The 22,628-nt window shown below is 37.2% G+C and overlaps 1 protein-coding gene across 1 annotated transcript in view; it reads right to left on the bottom strand.

Annotated features, from left to right (window-relative positions):
* The window catches only part of LOC124271757 (vacuolar protein sorting-associated protein 35-like), a 114,088-nt gene extending 107,257 nt beyond the window's left edge, over nt 1-6,831 (bottom strand). The window contains exon 1 of the mRNA XM_046706923.1: nt 6,760-6,831. Within this exon, the coding sequence (XP_046562879.1) occupies nt 6,760-6,762 (3 nt within the window). The 5' untranslated portion in view covers nt 6,763-6,831. The remainder of the gene's footprint in view (nt 1-6,759) is intronic.
* Nucleotides 6,832-22,628: the final 15,797 nt, after the last annotated feature.

Raw genomic sequence — 22,628 nt, forward strand, 5'->3', positions numbered from 1 at the left:
GAATGATGATGTTATTTCTGCTGTTGAGGATGTTTCACACCACTAGTCTGAACACATCAACATTAGTGGGATCCAGGCACAGCTTGACAATGGGTTTTTACAAGTGTATCTCGGAATATATCTGATGAAGGAACAGCATGAATAGTAGTAAAATTGTTACTCATCTAGTATGCATTTGATAGTAAGTAGTGTTAAATTAAACCATCTGTTCAATATCAGTGCATGAAAGCTTCAAAGTGAATATGATATGAATGAAGGGCAATGGTATGTTTAACTGCTATGGAATATCAATTAGCTTAAGTTAATTTCAATGTTTGTTTGGTTGTCGTTCAATGCTGCTCTTAGCAATATTCCAGATTTACGGTGGCAGTCTATATAAATGAGTCTGGACCAGACAATCCTGTGATCAACCGCATGAGAACAATCAATGCAATGGGGATACGATGACATGTGTCAACCAAGTTGGCGAGCCTGACCACCCGATCCCGTTAGTTGCCTCTTACCACAAGCATGGGTTACTGAAGATCAATATTCTAACCCGGACTTTCATGGGTGAGTTAATGTTAATAATGATTAAAACCATTCATGAACACGGACAACAGCCAGACATTGTCTGGGCATGCACAGGATGAGGGTCCTGATGGTAGCCCTTGAGATGTGGAGCCACACTTCCTGCTGAGCTGTAAGGAGTTGGTCCAGACTGTGAAGCACACACTACAGGATGATGGCAAACCCTAAGCAAAAGTGGTCTTAACACATAACTGTAACTACTTCCAAAAACATATGCAACTACAGTCTGTTTGGGTCAAAATGCAACTGATGAATCACAATTTAACTCCAAATTGGATCATGATCAAACATTCATTTCAATGCAGAATGTAATGAAAACATCAGACCAACGCTGGAAAAAAGGACTGGACTATACTTCACTGACATTTCTAGGTGGTCTCCTAACTCACCACCACATGTTTCAAATGTGACACCGCTACCCTTTGGTTTGGTGGAATGTATGCTGACTTTAGTCTCATACCTGATACTGTGATAGATATCTTGCCTCTTACAAATGTAATGAGGAACCGAAAGTTATTACAAATCTCTATATAGCTATGAGTGAGTTTTTTATGCTGCTTTTAGCAATATTCCAGCAATATCATGGCAGGGGACACCAGAATTGGGCTTCACACAATGTGCTCATGTGGGGAATCGAAACCTGGCCTTCGGTGTGACGAGTGAATGTTTTAACCACTGGGCTACCCCACCGCCACCTCAGCAACTATGAGTCTCATTAGAATAAACCAAGAGTCATCAGTAGATGACAAATCCCCCCGGCCCACAGAAATTTGAAAGAACAAATCATCTGACAGTTACTTAAAGTCCAAATTGATTTTTGGACTAAGTCCAATCAGGAAAAGTATAAATGCCAAAAATCTGGAAATAGCAAAAGGCGCCATTTAAAGATCTGTTTGATATATCTGCCAAGTCTTGAAGAAAGATATTGAACGGTTTTCAAGTTGTGCTCTGGAAACGACGCCCACCTCTCCCTTTTGAGACTAAGTCCGAAATGTTTCCATGGAAACCAATAAAAATAAAAATGACAAAAATCTGTAAATAGCAAAAGACACCACTTTAGTATCTGTTTGATATATCTGCTAAGTTTGTTGAAAGATATTGAACTGTTTTCTTGGTGTGCTCAGGAAACAAAGCCCACCTCTCCCATTTGAGACTAAGTCCATAATGTTTCCATGGAAACCGAGGAAAATAAAAATGACAAAAATCTGTAAATAGCAAAAGCACCAATTTAGTATTTGTTTGATATATCTGCCAAGTTTTGTTGAAAGTCCAAAGCGTTTCCATGGAAACCAAGAAAAATAAAAATGACAAAAATATGTAAATAGCAAAAGGCTCCACATTACGTTCTGTTTGATATATAATACACCAATTTGTTTTAAAAATATTGAATGGTTTTTTAGTTATGCTCCGGAAACAAAATGGTAACAGATGGACAGATGGACGGACGGACGAGGAGTTGACTATATCCCCCCACATTACATGCCGGGTGGATAACAAAAGCTTAAATACTTCTCGTTTATGTTCTCGTTATGTTTATGGTTTGTGTGAGGCCAGGCCTCATATTGTTTTTTATCATCGCCTTTACCTATTTAAAGATGCTCTTAGGTACTATCATACATACACTTAATTTAAAACTGTCATTGAAGCATACAGTTCTCCAAGAAATTATTGAGAAAATCTTTGTATCCTAATACTGATAATAGAATTTAAAAAAAGGTGTTACATTATGTAATGAGGTACTAAATATGGGAGGCAACTCTTGTAGGCTTAAGAATGAACATTACTACATCAAGAGTTATGTCCCCTGGGTAGCCGATAGCTTCCTTTGCTGACATGGCAGATGTGACAGCAGACGAGAAAAGGAAGCTGGTTCTAGATGATTTTGACTGACTGACTGAGTTTGGCTCTCGCCGCTTTTAGCAATATTCCAGCAACATCACGGCAGTGGGGGACACCAGAAATGGGCTTCACACATTGTACCCATGTGGGGATTCGAACCGGGTCTTCGCGTGATGAGCCAACGCTTTAACCACTAGGGCGGGTAGCCCCTAGATGATTTTGAATGGGATGTGACTGATGCAAAGAGTTAGCTGTTAGACATGACATTCCTCTGTCTACAGTATACAGAACTTTGAAGAAGGGCAGGGAGGCCAAGGAAGTTTAGTACTACGAATAACGCCGGCAACTAGGTCAGATTGTGAGCTGGTGAAAATTGAAAAGCATTGAGAATATCAGAAATGAGACAATTAATAGAGGAAGTCCTCAGGTATATAATGAAATTACATTCTTAGGCAAGAAATACAAAGACTTAACTGGGTGAAAAAGTGCGGATTTCCCTCACCATTGATGAAAGATGCACAAAAGACTAGTTTAAACTGGTGTAGGGTTCACGAAAATCAAGACTGGGATAATGCTTTCTTTTTTCTAATGGCTTTTGTCTGGCTTTTTCTGAATTGTGTGAAAATTTGGACAAAAGATACCAATGACCATGAAACCTGTCTACCAACGCCCAACACATAGCCTGAAATTTCATATGTGGGGTGGGATATCATCACATGGAGTGATGCAGTGGTGTATTTTCACTGGAAATTTGACGAAGGAACGATATGTTGACATCTTAATATTCTTAAAGGTCACATGCAACGTAAAACACAACTTTGCAGATTCTGATACCTTTCGGTATGGACTTACCGAAACAAAGCGTCAAAAATGCAAATTCAACTTATAAAGTTGAAAAATAACGCGATGAAAAAAAACGCGCGAAATCGGAGTTCAAACGTTTCACTAATTTTCCCCAGACTTTTCTGGGGAATACGGGTTTCAACAGCTGGCTGCGCTCATAGCACGTGCGCAGTGAAATAGGTTCGCAACTTGGAAGCGGGCTGTCTGGTGAATACTCTGTGAAGGCTTTGGTGTGAGCTAGTTTCCTAATGTTTTTGTTGATATCTCACAGGCGCGAGCTTTTTGTATGTTATGACAATAAATAAACTGTTTATATAATTTCATTTGTCTATTTCACCACACGTTCTTCTTACCGAGTCACTTTCTCAGTTCGATACTTAAAAGCATTATTTAGAGTTGACACGATTTCTAACTGTGATATAGATATGTCGCTGTCACAGACAAAACTCAATGTCTTGTTTTATTGACACCAGTGTGTCTGCCTGCCTGTCTGCTAATGACAATATTCAATACACAACTGCGATCACTGACCACATGCAATTTGAACTTAACACCAATCAGGCTATACACCATAAACAAAACGCATTGATTTATGGCCCGAGTTCGGTCTCTGTCACATTATGTAATTACACAGACAGGCAGGTGTGATACTTGAACACATGACATGTTATGATGTCTGTTGATTGCAAAATGTTATACACAAAAAATGAGCATGTATTTACAAAACCCAACTTTCTATATATACACACACAATGACCCGTGAAGGCGGCATCTGCTAATGAACCAGCCGTTACACTTGAGTGCACACCCACCCGCTCTGACTGGGTTCGGTATCCCGGCTGCTTCGTTTCGAGGGAGGTAAACCCAAGTACAAAATATTGCACTTTTGATTTGCGATTATACGCTTATAATATTGTTTATTTGTTTTTTCATAATCAGCAATGCATATTATATGTCATGAAGAAGTGATAATTGTGTTTTAATTATGTTTGATTTTTTGATTGCATGTGACCTTTCAATGGTCACTTTCCAACGGCCAGATCATTGTATAAAGATACACGTAATTGGATTTTACAGTATGATAACGACCCAAAACACACTGCAGGCTACATAAGACAGTGGTTGTCGGACGAAAATGTTCAAACTTTAGACTGGCCCAGCTACATTGCACTAAGGTTACCTTAGTGACTTACGATCACCTTAGTGCTTTGTGAAAGGAGGCCCAGATCTTAACCCTATTGAGAATGTGTGGGGACTAATGAAAGACAGAATAAACCTAAAAGGACTGAGAAATATTGAGGATATGAAGAAAGAAGTGGTCGAATACTGTGATAAACTGTCACACAATTTCCTACAAACTTTGACTGGTAGTGTACCTAGGCGCATTCAGTCATGTATTGCAGGGCAGGGAGGTCACACAAAGTACTGAAAAGACACTTAGACTGTAAGAGAATCGTATCTCAACATATGTTGATAAAACTTCTATTGTTTATATACATGTATTACTAGATATTTGCCAAAACAACTTTCTCAATAATGTCTGGGAATACTATATGTCAGGAGTGAGGATGGGTTTATGCTATTCCAGCAATACCCTCATAGGGAATACCTGAAATGGGCTTCACATATTAGGGTTCGAAATACCCCATATATTGGCGTGCCATGGCACGGTAAATATCGAAATGGCACGGAAAAAAAATGTTCTCGGTGCCCTTATGGCATGCCTAATTTTTTAGAGACATAACACACCTTTAGTCACTTAATAACCAAACAAAACACTTATGCAAATGACAACCAAGCAAAAATATTTATTGACTTTATCGCCCAGGAAATCACTGGAATTATGATGGTTCATGTTAAGAAATCTGGTTGTTTTTTTCATTTAGAGTGTAGGGAGTACTGATAGTTAGGTTACTAAAGATGAAATTGTGTATGTTAGATAGATTGAAAAAAGTGAACCTGTCACACAATTCTTAGCTATTAAAGGTGTTGGGAAAGCAGAACAAATGAAACATAAGAAAGCCATCTTAAACAGAAGACATATCAGTGATAACAGAAAACTGGTTACATTTGTTGTTTTCTGACAATAAATTTCAAAAGATCATCATCATTGCTACTGTCATTTATTCTAGAAACGTGGACACACTTGATTTCTGAAAGGCACACCTAAAATATTTACCCGGTGCCCTAAGGCATACTTAGAAAAAAAGCATTTCTATCCCTGCATATTCTATCTATGTGGGGACTTGAACCCGGGTGATGAGTGAATGCTTTCACCACTACGCTATCCCACTGTCAACATGTCAGGAAAATGTTGCATATGGGATGAAGGCTCTAAAATCTGTCCTAGGTGTAGTCCCCCCATTGGTTAAATTAATGAAACAAAATTTATCATGATACTTAACTAGCTATTCACCGATGTGTCTATCCCGTTCACTGCCGCCAATCATGCTTTTATATAACCCGACAGAAGGGAATCATGGCAGTATAAATAGATGTTTTCTTACAACTAACTGTAACAGTTATCGCCATTTAGAATTTCTCATGCCATTTGTGAAATACTATATATTTCTATCATACAGTAACCTCGAATAATTAATTGTGTTACTATTTGAGTGTTTCTTTTACTGTAGATTGACAGGGTATGAAACAATTAATGACTTTTGAACTTAAATTTGTTATTATATAGGTCGTGGGACATCCCCCTGACTAAGGTAAAACATGTTTATAGGGTTCATTACTTCATCTTTATTTTTTCTCTTATGTTACTTACCGTGAAGAATTTCTTTTGCTGTCTTTTATTGTTGTCAAATACCGTGGGAAAAATACCAGAATTGTAATTGACCGGAGCTGCGCACGTGTGATACTGATGTATTGCCGATAACTGTTACACGGCGATAACTATTCGCTAGCCAGTATGGCTGTGAAACCATTTGCAAGCAGCTATGGAAGCAGAGCTAAACTTCATTACAAATCATGAGTCAAATATTTTAAAGGGGTCTGGGGATAACAGTGTGCTTGTTCCAGACTTCAAATCATTAAGGATCTGTATTTGATTTTTTATGGTACTATTGATCTGCAGAAATGGAAAAATGGTGCATAAGTACAACATTAACATTTTAGTAGCCAGTCTACCAGGACATTTTAAGGTAAGCTGGTAGGAATGTTGTACACTGCAGATTATACCATGCATATATAATGAATCAAGCTGGAATGTGACCAAAAGCACCTCGTTGCAGTTTAATCCTATAGTAACACAACACCAAAATACATCTATTGCAATCAAGCACACCTTTTGGTGTGTTTGTTATTCTGCAAAGGGGGAGGATGCATGATGTAAAACAGCCTAACACTTGGACGCCCCTCACTGACTGTCAGTGTCACTGCTGATGATAGTTCAGTCGTTCTCTAGCCTTATTAGATCGATCTTTTAGGGTTTGCCATCTATGATGTTCTACTAGCCTATAAGAATTTGTACGACAGAAAGAAAAACACAAAACTACCCACCATCTTGAAATCATGTGACCAAAATAATGAGTGTATTTGTACGAACTGACTGCGGCCGAGTACAACGTTCTTGGTCGGAAGCGAGATGATGCAAATCTGCCCAGTGCCGAAACTTGCCACAATGTTTTAGTCAAAACGGTCATGTATTGGCTGGTCAGTTTCCTGTGTCACTGTGGGTTTGGTCGACAAATGAATTATTTCAATAATTTAGAATACTGACTTTCACTTTGTATTCACATATTCACGTGATAATTTCAGCTGGAGTTTAAATAAATTGCTAGGGATTCCGTGGCATTTGTTTAGCATAAAGAGAAAAAATGGAGAGGGTTTTCGAAAAAAAATCTGTGGGACGGGAAGAGGTCAGAACAGCCACGTGTTGAAATGGCCACGTTGACCTTACCCCGGTAGTAACAATGAGCACACCAAAACGTCCAATGGGCCACAAAGCCTGCAGTGTAGTCATAATGTTTGTTTGTGGCTTTGAAAGCTGTACTATATTTGGCCGTTTGGCTTTGTGTGTGTGTTGCCATGTTGAAATGTGTACGTTATCAATAATTACCCAATTTTCATTTGGAAATTGAATAGAGAGTTCATGCATTTCTCTTTTCAAAATAATTGTTCATAACATTTCATTATAGACCTATCAGTTTATTAAAGATTCAACACTTGATATGTTCTATTTAAACCCCAATTGCGTGACACTTGTAAAAATAGAAGTTGACAAGGACTTGAAGAGATTTTGCGGAAAGGTGGAAACGACCAAACGTCAAAATGGCAACCGTGACCCACTTCAAAACGAGCACACCGACAAGGCAAATGGCGCAATGGAAACGAGAGAAGATACTGACGCCAGTACTTGTCCCACTTCTGGGTCATGTTGGTCCACGTCTTTGCGTCTCAGCACATCTGGGACATGATCTGGACACTTCCAAGGCGCTACTTTAGACAACTCGACCCTGTGCTGGGAACAGGTCAAAAGTCAAAAGGGCCAAAGGAAAGTCAAAAGGGCCAACGGAAAGTCAATTAAAAGGGCCAAACTTTTAGAAAATAGTAAGATTAAAAGAAATTCTTTACATGTTGTTGCAGTAGTTCTAATCCTAAACATCCTAAACACATCAGAGCGTCTCAGTGATGTTTATTTAAAAAAACCTCAGAGTGGTCAGGTGTTTACTTTATACCATACAACTGTTTGTGTAATGATTTCAAGTAGTCAGTAATCTAAACAAGAATAACAGTAGTGGTTAAGTGTTTATGTTGTGAGTATAGTCAACCATACAACTGTTTCTGTAATGATTACACGAGGTTTAAACAGAGTCATGGGTGTCAGACACTAGTCAGACACTCAGCAAAGAAGGACCAGGAAGAACTGTTTGAGGCATGGCAAATATATAAGGATGACGAACTGTTTGTGTAATGATTTCAAGTAGTCAGTAATCTAAACAAGAATAACAGTAGTGGTTAAGTGTTTATGTTATGAGTATAGTCAACCATACAACTGTTTCTGTAATGACTACAAGAAGTTTAAACAGAGTCATGGGTGTCAGACAGTAGTCAGACAGTAGTCAGTAATCTAAACAAGATTAACAGTAGTGGTTAAGTGTTTATGTTGTGAGTATAGTCAACCATACAACTGTTTCTGTAATGACTACAACAGGTTTAAACAGAGTCATGGGTGTCAGACAGTAGTCAGACAGTAGTCAGTAATCTAAACAAGATTAACAGTAGTGGTTAAGTGTTTATGTTGCGAGTATAGTCAACCATACAACTGTTTCTGTAATGACTACAAGAGGTTTAAACAGAGTCATGGGTGTCAGACACTAGTCAGAAATCTAAACAAGATTAACAGTAGTGGTTAAGTGTTTATGTTGCGAGTATAGTCAACCATACAACTGTTTCTGTAATGACTACAACAGGTTTAAACAGAGTCATGGGTGTCAGACAGTAGTCAGACAGTAGTCAGTAATCTAAACAAGATTAACAGTAGTGGTTAAGTGTTTATGTTGTGAGTATAGTCAACCATACAACTGTTTCTGTAATGACTACAACAGGTTTAAACAGAGTCATGGGTGTCAGACACTAGTCAGAAATCTAAACAAGATTAACAGTAGTGGTTAAGTGTTTATGTTGCGAGTATAGTCAACCATACAACTGTTTCTGTAATGACTACAAGAGGTTTAAACAGAGTCATGGGTGTCAGACACTAGTCAGTAATCTAAACAAGATTAACAGTAGTGGTTAAGTGTTTATGTTATGAGTATAGTCAACCATACAACTGTTTCTGTAATGATTACACGAGGTTTAAACAGAGTCATGGGTGTCAGACACTAGTCAGACACTCAGCAAAGAAGGACCAGGAAGAACTGTTTGAGGCATGGCAAATATATAAGGATGACGAACTGTTTGTGTAATGATTTCAAGTAGTCAGTAATCTAAACAAGAATAACAGTAGTGGTTAAGTGTTTATGTTATGAGTATAGTCAACCATACAACTGTTTCTGTAATGACTACAAGAGGTTTAAACAGAGTCATGGGTGTCAGACAGTAGTCAGACAGTAGTCAGTAATCTAAACAAGATTAACAGTAGTGGTTAAGTGTTTATGTTGTGAGTATAGTCAACCATACAACTGTTTCTGTAATGACTACAACAGGTTTAAACAGAGTCATGGGTGTCAGACAGTAGTCAGACAGTAGTCAGTAATCTAAACAAGATTAACAGTAGTGGTTAAGTGTTTATGTTGCGTGAGTATAGTCAACCATACAACTGTTTCTGTAATGACTACAAGAGGTTTAAACAGAGTCATGGGTGTCAGACACTAGTCAGAAATCTAAACAAGATTAACAGTAGTGGTTAAGTGTTTATGTTGTGAGTATAGTCAACCATACAACTGTTTCTGTAATGACTACAACAGGTTTAAACAGAGTCATGGGTGTCAGACAGTAGTCAGACAGTAGTCAGTAATCTAAACAAGATTAACAGTAGTGGTTAAGTGTTTATGTTGTGAGTATAGTCAACCATACAACTGTTTCTGTAATGACCACAAGAGGTTTAAACAGAGTCATGGGTGTCAGACACTAGTCAGAAATCTAAAACAAGATTAACAGTAGTGGTTAAGTGTTTATGTTGTGAGTATAGTCAACCATACAACTGTTTCTGTAATGACTACAAGAGGTTTAAACAGAGTCATGGGTGTCAGACACTAGTCAGAAATCTAAACAAGATTAACAGTAGTGGTTAAGTGTTTATGTTATGAGTATAGTCAACCATACAACTGTTTCTGTAATGACTACAAGAGGTTTAAACAGAGTCATGGGTGTCAGACACTAGTCAGAAATCTAAACAAGATTAACAGTAGTGGTTAAGTGTTTATGTTGCGAGTATAGTCAACCATACAACTGTTTCTGTAATGATTACACGAGGTTTAAACAGAGTCATGGGTGTCAGACACTAGTCAGACACTCAGCAAAGAAGGACCAGGAAGAACTGTTTGAGGCATGGCAAATATATAAGGATGACGAACTGTTTGTGTAATGATTTCAAGTAGTCAGTAATCTAAACAAGAATAACAGTAGTGGTTAAGTGTTTATGTTATGAGTATAGTCAACCATACAACTGTTTCTGTAATGACTACAAGAGGTTTAAACAGAGTCATGGGTGTCAGACAGTAGTCAGACAGTAGTCAGTAATCTAAACAAGATTAACAGTAGTGGTTAAGTGTTTATGTTGCGAGTATAGTCAACCATACAACTGTTTCTGTAATGACTACAACAGGTTTAAACAGAGTCATGGGTGTCAGACACTAGTCAGAAATCTAAACAAGATTAACAGTAGTGGTTAAGTGTTTATGTTGCGAGTATAGTCAACCATACAACTGTTTCTGTAATGACTACAACAGGTTTAAACAGAGTCATGGGTGTCAGACAGTAGTCAGACAGTAGTCAGTAATCTAAACAAGATTAACAGTAGTGGTTAAGTGTTTATGTTGTGAGTATAGTCAACCATACAACTGTTTCTGTAATGACTACAACAGGTTTAAACAGAGTCATGGGTGTCAGACACTAGTCAGAAATCTAAACAAGATTAACAGTAGTGGTTAAGGTTTATGTTGCGAGTATAGTCAACCATACAACTGTTTCTGTAATGACTACAAGAGGTTTAAACAGAGTCATGGGTGTCAGACACTAGTCAGAAATCTAAACAAGATTAACAGTAGTGGTTAAGTGTTTATGTTGCGAGTATAGTCAACCATACAACTGTTTCTGTAATGATTACACGAGGTTTAAACAGAGTCATGGGTGTCAGACACTAGTCAGACACTCAGCAAAGAAGGACCAGGAAGAACTGTTTGAGGCATGGCAAATATATAAGGATGACGAACTGTTTGTGTAATGATTTCAAGTAGTCAGTAATCTAAACAAGAATAACAGTAGTGGTTAAGTGTTTATGTTATGAGTATAGTCAACCATACAACTGTTTCTGTAATGACTACAAGAGGTTTAAACAGAGTCATGGGTGTCGACAGTAGTCAGACAGTAGTCAGTAATCTAAACAAGATTAACAGTAGTGGTTAAGTGTTTATGTTGTGAGTATAGTCAACCATACAACTGTTTCTGTAATGACTACAACAGGTTTAAACAGAGTCATGGGTGTCAGACAGTAGTCAGACAGTAGTCAGTAATCTAAACAAGATTAACAGTAGTGGTTAAGTGTTTATGTTGTGAGTATAGTCAACCATACAACTGTTTCTGTAATGACTACAAGAGGTTTAAACAGAGTCATGGGTGTCAGACAGTAGTCAGACAGTAGTCAGTAATCTAAACAAGATTAACAGTAGTGGTTAAGTGTTTATGTTGCGAGTATAGTCAACCATACAACTGTTTCTGTAATGACTACAAGAGGTTTAAACAGAGTCATGGGTGTCAGACACTAGTCAGAAATCTAAACAAGATTAACAGTAGTGGTTAAGTGTTTATGTTGCGAGTATAGTCAACCATACAACTGTTTCTGTAATGACTACAACAGGTTTAAACAGAGTCATGGGTGTCAGACAGTAGTCAGACAGTAGTCAGTAATCTAAACAAGATTAACAGTAGTGGTTAAGTGTTTATGTTGTGAGTATAGTCAACCATACAACTGTTTCTGTAATGACCACAAGAGGTTTAAACAGAGTCATGGGTGTCAGACACTAGTCAGAAATCTAAACAAGATTAACAGTAGTGGTTAAGTGTTTATGTTGTGAGTATAGTCAACCATACAACTGTTTCTGTAATGACTACAACAGGTTTAAACAGAGTCATGGGTGTCAGACACTAGTCAGAAATCTAAACAAGATTAACAGTAGTGGTTAAGTGTTTATGTTGCGAGTATAGTCAACCATACAACTGTTTCTGTAATGACTACAACAGGTTTAAACAGAGTCATGGGTGTCAGACACTAGTCAGAAATCTAAACAAGATTAACAGTAGTGGTTAAGTGTTTATGTTGCGAGTATAGTCAACCATACAACTGTTTCTGTAATGACTACAAGAGGTTTAAACAGAGTCATGGGTGTCAGACACTAGTCAGAAATCTAAACAAGATTAACAGTAGTGGTTAAGAATGTTTATGTTGTGAGTATAGTCAACCATACAACTGTTTCTGTAATGATTACACGAGGTTTAAACAGAGTCATGGGTGTCAGACACTAGTCAGTCATCTAAACAAGATTAACAGTAGTGGTTAAGTGTTTATGTTATGAGTATAGTCAACCATACAACTGTTTCTGTAATGATTACAACAGGTTTAAACAGAGTCATGGGTGTCAGACAGTACGTAGTCAGTAATCTAAACAAGATTAACAGTAGTGGTTAAGTGTTTATGTTGCGAGTATAGTCAACCATTTCAACTGTTTCTGTAATGACTACAAGAGGTTTAAACAGAGTCATGGGTGTCAGACACTAGTCAGAAATCTAAACAAGATTAACAGTAGTGGTTAAGTGTTTATGTTGTGAGTATAGTCAACCATACAACTGTTTCTGTAATGATTACACGAGGTTTAAACAGAGTCATGGGTGTCAGACACTAGTCAGTTATCTAAACAAGATTAACAGTAGTGGTTAAGTGTTTATGTTATGAGTATAGTCAACCATACAACTGTTTCTGTAATGATTACAACAGGTTTAAACAGAGTCATGGGTGTCAGACAGTACGTAGTCAGTAATCTAAACAAGATTAACAGTAGTGGTTAAGTGTTTATGTTGTGAGTATAGTCAACCATACAACTGTTTCTGTAATGACTACAAGAGGTTTAAACAGAGTCATGGGTGTCAGACACTAGTCAGAAATCTAAACAAGATTAACAGTAGTGGTTAAGTGTTTATGTTGCGAGTATAGTCAACCATACAACTGTTTCTGTAATGACTACAAGAGGTTTAAACAGAGTCATGGGTGTCAGACACTAGTCAGAAATCTAAACAAGATTAACAGTAGTGGTTAAGTGTTTATGTTGCGAGTATAGTCAACCATACAACTGTTTCTGTAATGATTACACGAGGTTTAAACAGAGTCATGGGTGTCAGACACTAGTCAGACACTCAGCAAAGAAGGACCAGGAAGAACTGTTTGAGGCATGGCAAATATATAAGGATGACGAACTGTTTGTGTAATGATTTCAAGTAGTCAGTAATCTAAACAAGAATAACAGTAGTGGTTAAGTGTTTATGTTATGAGTATAGTCAACCATACAACTGTTTCTGTAATGACTACAAGAGGTTTAAACAGAGTCATGGGTGTCAGACAGTAGTCAGACAGTAGTCAGTAATCTAAACAAGATTAACAGTAGTGGTTAAGTGTTTATGTTGTGAGTATAGTCAACCATACAACTGTTTCTGTAATGACTACAACAGGTTTAAACAGAGTCATGGGTGTCAGACAGTAGTCAGACAGTAGTCAGTAATCTAAAACAAGATTAACAGTAGTGGTTAAGTGTTTATGTTGCGAGTATAGTCAACCATACAACTGTTTCTGTAATGACTACAAGAGGTTTAAACAGAGTCATGGGTGTCAGACACTAGTCAGAAATCTAAACAAGATTAACAGTAGTGGTTAAGTGTTTATGTTGCGAGTATAGTCAACCATACAACTGTTTCTGTAATGACTACAACAGGTTTAAACAGAGTCATGGGTGTCAGACAGTAGTCAGACAGTAGTCAGTAATCTAAACAAGATTAACAGTAGTGGTTAAGTGTTTATGTTGTGAGAGTATAGTCAACCATACAACTGTTTCTGTAATGACCACAAGAGGTTTAAACAGAGTCATGGGTGTCCGACACTAGTCAGAAATCTAAACAAGATTAACAGTAGTGGTTAAGTGTTTATGTTGTGAGTATAGTCAACCATACAACTGTTTCTGTAATGATTACAACAGGTTTAAACAGAGTCATGGGTGTCAGACACTAGTCAGAAATCTAAACAAGATTAACAGTAGTGGTTAAGTGTTTATGTTGCGAGTATAGTCAACCATACAACTGTTTCTGTAATGACTACAACAGGTTTAAAACAGAGTCATGGGTGTCAGACACTAGTCAGAAATCTAAACAAGATTAACAGTAGTGGTTAAGGTTTATGTTGCGAGTATAGTCAACCATACAACTGTTTCTGTAATGACTACAAGAGGGTTTAAACAGAGTCATGGGTGTCAGACACTAGTCAGAAATCTAAACAAGAATAACAGTAGTGGTTAAGTGTTTATGTTGTGAGTATAGTCAACCATACAACTGTTTCTGTAATGATTACACGAGGTTTAAACAGAGTCATGGTGTCAGACACTAGTCAGTCATCTAAACAAGATTAACAGTAGTGGTTAAGGTTTATGTTATGAGTATAGTCAACCATACAACTGTTTCTGTAATGATTACAACAGGTTTAAACAGAGTCATGGGTGTCAGACAGTACGTAGTCAGTAATCTAAACAAGATTAACAGTAGTGGTTAAGTGTTTATGTTGCGAGTATAGTCAACCATTTCAACTGTTTCTGTAATGACTACAAGAGGTTTAAACAGAGTCATGGGTGTCAGACACTAGTCAGAAATCTAAACAAGATTAACAGTAGTGGTTAAGTGTTTATGTTGTGAGTATAGTCAACCATACAACTGTTTCTGTAATGATTACACGAGGTTTAAAAACAGAGTCATGGGTGTCAGACACTAGTCAGTTATCTAAACAAGATTAACAGTAGTGGTTAAGGTTTATGTTATGAGTATAGTCAACCATACAACTGTTTCTGTAATGATTACAACAGGTTTAAACAGAGTCATGGGTGTCAGACAGTACGTAGTCAGTAATCTAAACAAGATTAACAGTAGTGGTTAAGTGTTTATGTTGCAGAGTATAGTCAACCATTTCAACTGTTTCTGTAATGACTACAAGAGGTTTAAACAGAGTCATGGGTGTCAGACACTAGTCAGAAATCTAAACAAGATTAACAGTAGTGGTTAAGCAGAGTGTTTATGTTGTGAGTATAGTCAACCATACAACTGTTTCTGTAATGACTACAAGAGGTTTAAACAGAGTCATGGGTGTCAGACACTAGTCAGAAATCTAAACAAGATTAACAGTAGTGGTTAAGTGTTTATGTTGCGAGTATAGTCAACCATACAACTGTTTCTGTAATGACTACAAGAGGTTTAAACAGAGTCATGGGTGTCAGACACTAGTCAGAAATCTAAACAAGATTAACAGTAGTGGTTAAGTGTTTATGTTGCGAGTATAGTCAACCATACAACTGTTTCTGTAATGACTACAACAGGTTTAAACAGAGTCATGGGTGTCAGACACTAGTCAGTTATCTAAACAAGATTAACAGTAGTGGTTAAGTGTTTATGTTGTGAGAGTATAGTCAACCATACAACTGTTTCTGTAATGACTACAACAGGTTTAAACAGAGTCATGGGTGTCAGACACTAGTCAGTTATCTAAACAAGATTAACAGTAGTGGTTAAGTGTTTATGTTGTGAGTATAGTCAACCATACAACTGTTTCTGTAATGACTACAACAGCTTTATACAGAGTCATGGGTGTCAGACACTAGTCAGTTATCTAAACAAGATGAACAGTAGTGATTAAGTGTTTATGTTGTGAGTATAGTCAACCATACAATTGTTTCTGTAATGACTACAAGAGGTTTAAACAGAGTCATGGGTGTCAGACACTAGTCAGTAATCTAAACAAGATTAACAGTAGTGGTTAAGTGTTTATGTTGTGAGTATAGTCAACCATACAACTGTTTCTGTAATGACTACAACAGGTTTAAACAGAGTCATGGGTGTCAGACAGTAGTCAGACAGTAGTCAGTAATCTAAACAAGATTAACAGTAGTGGTTAAGTGTTTATGTTGCGAGTATAGTCAACCATACAACTGTTTCTGTAATGACTACAAGAGGTTTAAACAGAGTCATGGGTGTCAGACACTAGTCAGAAATCTAAACAAGATTAACAGTAGTGGTTAAGTGTTTATGTTGCGAGTATAGTCAACCATACAACTGTTTCTGTAATGACTACAACAGGTTTAAACAGAGTCATGGGTGTCAGACAGTAGTCAGACAGTAGTCAGTAATCTTAACAAGATTAACAGTAGTGGTTAAGTGTTTATGTTGTGAGTATAGTCAACCATACAACTGTTTCTGTAATGACTACAAGAGGTTTAAACAGAGTCATGGGTGTCAGACACTAGTCAGAAATCTAAACAAGATTAACAGTAGTGGTTAAGTGTTTATGTTGCGAGTATAGTCAACCATACAACTGTTTCTGTAATGACTACAAGAGGTTTAAACAGAGTCATGGGTGTCAGACACTAGTCAGAAATCTAAACAAGATTAACAGTAGTGGTTAAGTGTTTATGTTGCGAGTATAGTCAACCATACAACTGTTTCTGTAATGATTACACGAGGTTTAAACAGAGTCATGGGTGTCAGACACTAGTCAGACACTCAGCAAAGAAGGACCAGGAAGAACTGTTTGAGGCATGGCAAATATATAAGGATGACGAACTGTTTGTGTAATGATTTCAAGTAGTCAGTAATCTAAACAAGAATAACAGTAGTGGTTAAGTGTTTATGTTATGAGTATAGTCAACCATACAACTGTTTCTGTAATGACTACAAGAGGTTTAAACAGAGTCATGGGTGTCAGACAGTATCAGACAGTAGTCAGTAATCTAAACAAGATTAACAGTAGTGGTTAAGTGTTTATGTTGTGAGTATAGTCAACCATACAACTGTTTCTGTAATGACTACAACAGGTTTAAACAGAGTCATGGGTGTCAGACAGTAGTCAGACAGTAGTCAGTAATCTAAACAAGATTAACAGTAGTGGTTAAGTGTTTATGTTGCGAGTATAGTCAACCATACAACTGTTTCTGTAATGACTACAAGAGGTTTAAACAGAGTCATGGGTGTCAGACACTAGTCAGAAATCTAAACAAGATTAACAGTAGTGGTTAAGTGTGTTTATGTTGCGAGTATAGTCAACCATACAACTGTTTCTGTAATGACTACAACAGGTTTAAACAGAGTCATGGGTGTCAGACAGTAGTCAGACAGTAGTCAGTAATCTAAACAAGATTAACAGTAGTGGTTAAGTGTTTATGTTGTGAGTATAGTCAACCATACAACTGTTTCTGTAATGACCACAAGAGGTTTAAACAGAGTCATGGGTGTCAGACACTAGTCAGAAATCTAAACAAGATTAACAGTAGTGGTTAAGTGTTTATGTTGTGAGTATAGTCAACCATACAACTGTTTCTGTAATGACTACAAGAGGTTTAAACAGAGTCATGGGTGTCAGACACTAGTCAGAAATCTAAACAAGATTAACAGTAGTGGTTAAGTGTTTATGTTATGAGTATAGTCAACCATACAACTGTTTCTGTAATGACTACAAGAGGTTTAAACAGAGTCATGGGTGTCAGACACTAGTCAGAAATCTAAACAAGAATAACAGTAGTGGTTAAGTGTTTATGTTGTGAGTATAGTCAACCATACAACTGTTTCTGTAATGATTACACGAGGTTTAAACAGAGTCATGGGTGTCAGACACTAGTCAGTCATCTAAACAAGATTAACAGTAGTGGTTAAGTGTTTATGTTATGAGTATAGTCAACCATACAACTGTTTCTGTAATGATTACAACAGGTTTAAACAGAGTCATGGGTGTCAGATAGTACGTAGTCAGTAATCTAAACAAGATTAACAGTAGTGGTTAAGTGTTTATGTTGCGAGTATAGTCAACCATTTCAACTGTTTCTGTAATGACTACAAGAGGTTTAAACAGAGTCATGGGTGTCAGACACTAGTCAGAAATCTAAACAAGATTAACAGTAGTGGTTAAGTGTTTATGTTGTGAGTATAGTCAACTATACAACTGTTTCTGTAATGATTACACGAGGTTTAAACAGAGTCATGGGTGTCAGACACTAGTCAGTTATCTAAACAAGATTAACAGTAGTGGTTAAGTGTTTATGTTATGAGTATAGTCAACCATACAACTGTTTCTGTAATGATTACAACAGGTTTAAACAGAGTCATGGGTGTCAGACAGTACGTAGTCAGTAATCTAAACAAGATTAACAGTAGTGGTTAAGTGTTTATGTTGCGAGTATAGTCAACCATTTCAACTGTTTCTGTAATGACTACAAGAGGTTTAAACAGAGTCATGGGTGTCAGACACTAGTCAGAAATCTAAACAAGATTAACAGTAGTGGTTAAGTGTTTATGTTGTGAGTATAGTCAACCATACAACTGTTTCTGTAATGACTACAAGAGGTTTAAACAGAGTCATGGGTGTCAGATAGTACGTAGTCAGTAATCTAAACAAGATTAACAGTAGTGGTTAAGTGTTTATGTTGCGAGTATAGTCAACCATACAACTGTTTCTGTAATGACTACAAGAGGTTTAAACAGAGTCATGGGTGTCAGACACTAGTCAGAAATCTAAACAAGATTAACAGTAGTGGTTAAGTGTTTATGTTGTGAGTATAGTCAACTATACAACTGTTTCTGTAATGATTACACGAGGTTTAAACAGAGTCATGGGTGTCAGACACTAGTCAGTTATCTAAACAAGATTAACAGTAGTGGTTAAGTGTTTATGTTATGAGTATAGTCAACCATACAACTGTTTCTGTAATGATTACAACAGGTTTAAACAGAGTCATGGGTGTCAGACAGTACGTAGTCAGTAATCTAAACAAGATTAACAGTAGTGGTTAAGTGTTTATGTTGCAAGTATAGTCAACCATTTCAACTGTTTCTGTAATGACTACAAGAGGTTTAAACAGAGTCATGGGTGTCAGACACTAGTCAGAAATCTAAACAAGATTAACAGTAGTGGTTAAGTGTTTATGTTGTGAGTATAGTCAACCATACAACTGTTTCTGTAATGACTACAAGAGGTTTAAACAGAGTCATGGGTGTCAGACACTAGTCAGAAATCTAAACAAGATTAACAGTAGTGGTTAAGTGTTTATGTTGTGAGTATAGTCAACCATACAACTGTTTCTGTAATGACTACAACAGGTTTAAACAGAGTCATGGGTGTCAGACACTAGTCAGAAATCTAAACAAGAATAACAGTAGTGGTTAAGTGTTTATGTTGTGAGTATAGTCAACCATACAACTGTTTCTGTAATGACTACAACAGGTTTAAACAGAGTCATGGGTGTCAGACACTAGTCAGTTATCTAAACAAGATTAACAGTAGTGGTTAAGTGTTTATGTTGTGAGTATAGTCAACCATACAACTGTTTCTGTAATGACTACAACAGGTTTAAACAGAGTCATGGGTGTCAGACACTAGTCAGTTATCTAAACAAGATTAACAGTAGTGGTTAAGTGTTTATGTTGTGAGTATAGTCAACCATACAACTGTTTCTGTAATGACTACAACAGCTTTATACAGAGTCATGGGTGTCAGACACTAGTCAGTAATCTAAACAAGATTAACAGTAGTGATTAAGTGTTTATGTTGTGAGTATAGTCAACCATACAACTGTTTCTGTAATGACTACAAGAGGTTTAAACAGAGTCATGGGTGTCAGACACTAGTCAGTTATCTAAACAAGATTAACAGTAGTGGTTAAGTGTTTATGTTGTGAGTATAGTCAACCATACAATTGTTTCTGTAATGACTACAAGAGGTTTAAACAGAGTCATGGGTGTCAGACACTAGTCAGAAATCTAAACAAGATTAACAGTAGTGGTTAAGTGTTTATGTTGTGAGTATAGTCAACCATACAATTGTTTCTGTAATGACTACAAGAGGTTTAAACAGAGTCATGGGTGTCAGACAGTTGTCAGACATCTAAACAAGATTAACAGTAGTGGTTAAGTGTTTATGTTGTGAGTATAGTCAACCATACAACTGTTTCTGTAATGATTACAACAGGTTTAAACAGAGTCATGGGTGTCAGACAGTAGTCAGACAGTAGTCAGTAATCTAAACAAGATTAACAGTAGTGGTTAAGTGTTTATGTTGTGAGTATAGTCAACCATACAACTGTTTCTGTAATGACCACAAGAGTCATGGGTGTCAGACAGTAGTCAGTTATCTAAACAGACACTCAGCAAAGAAGGACCAGGAAGAACTGTTTGAGGCATGGCAAATATATAAGGATGACGAACTGAGCCCTGCGCTGCACTCCAAAACATGGGCTCATGAATCTATGGCCCACCACGTCAGTGGAATGATTGCAGTGGAATGTGCATGATGATGTGTCAAGTGATGATGCCTGTGGTGACTTTAAAGATGTGTGAATTGTGAACATTTGAACTACTTATAAATATTTAATCACATATCAACTGTCAAGTGCATGATGAGTGAATGAGTGAGTTTTACGCCGCTTTTAGCAATATTCCAGCAATATCACGGCGGGGGACACCAGAAATGGGCTACACACCTTGTACCTATGTGGGGAATCGAACCTTGGTCTTCGGCGTGACGAGCGAACGCTTTAACCACTTGGCTACCCCACCGCCCCAAGTGTATGATGATCACACTATAAATCATTACTTTTGTAACTATTTACATATTGATACAAATATATATATGAATAATAAATATTAAGATAATAAAACATAAAATATATATTAGTTTGTACGTTCTGGTTTTTTTACCTATGACCCTTTTGACTTTCCGTTGACCCTTTTGACTTTCCTTTGGCCCTTTTGACTACAACCCCCTGTGCTTCAGAGAGAAGTGGATAAGACTCCTACAAATTGTCACCGGGAGATTGATTCGGACCATCCTCCTCCTGTCCTATTCCTTGATTGTTTGCATCCTCACAATCCACAGACAACATGGTCTCTCGATTGTCATCATATACCTAATTCTTTCTTTCTCCTTTCTGTACTGAACCATACAATTAATATATAAGTCTCAATGTGTGGACATTTGGCGGTCAAATGATACTTGCATTTCAAACCATTGTTACATATAGAGCTCGGATTGTACGGTCGTTCCCCAGCATTAAGTGATTTGGAAAACAACCGTCAACAGATAAATCTTGTTAAATCAGAAATGTCCTTGAGTTGTTTGGTCAACTGTAAATAATTCTGAAAGATTACCCTCGAAATGAACAGCTAGTCAGCACCTAATATTGATTTAATGTGAGCGACACCACAAGTTGTCATAATTCTGAGAATCTTCATGCAATCTTGTGTCAGTCGAAATATCATTACCTGCTCATAAATTCTTGAAGGTGAACATGTACACATGAATTGTAAGAGATCTAAAGTGGGAATAATCCCCGTTTTGAAAATATCTGCCACAGATTCTGCCTTTCTTTGTCTCCCACCCATTAGTCTCCCTACATAACCACTGACGTGTAACGCACCGAGCTCAACCTTGTCAGTGTATGGCTGTTAGACATCTCTTTGCTTCTACAGACCGATGCATATTTCATGTATCCAATCAATGTGCCAAAGCGAGGTAGCAGCCTAAACAAATGCGTTGTCAGTGGCACTCACCTCAAAGTAAAAAAGAAGGTATCTATCTACCTCTTGACTAATTGTGTCAAATATTCGAAACTTTTTTTTTCACACAAAACCCTCAATGTGGTCAAAAGCGACTTCCGATAGTACATTCATGTTGTTGATTGATCTGCATATTTTCCTACTTACCCACGCACCGACTTTAATGCCTAACCGAAGAAACTTCACCACAAATGGAACCCACCTAAATGCTACAATGTTTAAGTTCTATATATTTTAGCTGATACACGTACGTGGTTTTAAAATGACCACGTCTGTATTTTAGTGTCACATATGCCATGCTTGTCGGACAATGTAGACCCATGTGAAGGTAATGTTGTCTGTATGTACTTCGTGTGACACGATAATAAAATAGTTTCCTTCTGAAGAGATACGCTGGGGTACAACTAGCAACAACTAAAACAGAGGTAGGGCTACTTGTGCTGATCCAACAAAAAATGACAATGTTATTGAACCTGTTAAACAAGCTTTGATCTTGACATTGTAAATAATTAATTAACACTTCATGTCAGCGACGATCCTTGTACTACTAACATTCCGTTTTGATAAAAATAACCTGTGCAACACAACGTTTTCCTGGTAGACAACGGAAGGCATCTTTTACATTACAAATTCTTGGCATAATTTGTGGAAACAGATCAAAACACAGAAAAGACCCGTATTTTAATTTAAAAATCCGAGGGTGGAAGAAGAGTTAATAAGCACTGGCTTCATCGTTGGAATTGCAAAACGTGTCAAATACAGAGAAAGTGATTTAAAACCAGTAACGAAGTTCTTCACAATACTCAAATGTTGCTCGTCATTTTTTTAATGGTCTGTTTCAGGGTACTGCCGTTTTCGATATGTAA

This window comes from Haliotis rubra, unplaced genomic scaffold (genome assembly GCF_003918875.1).
Source record: "Haliotis rubra isolate DU_JTF1 unplaced genomic scaffold, ASM391887v1 Scf163, whole genome shotgun sequence".
In the NCBI taxonomy this organism is placed as follows: Eukaryota; Metazoa; Mollusca; class Gastropoda; order Lepetellida; family Haliotidae; genus Haliotis; species Haliotis rubra.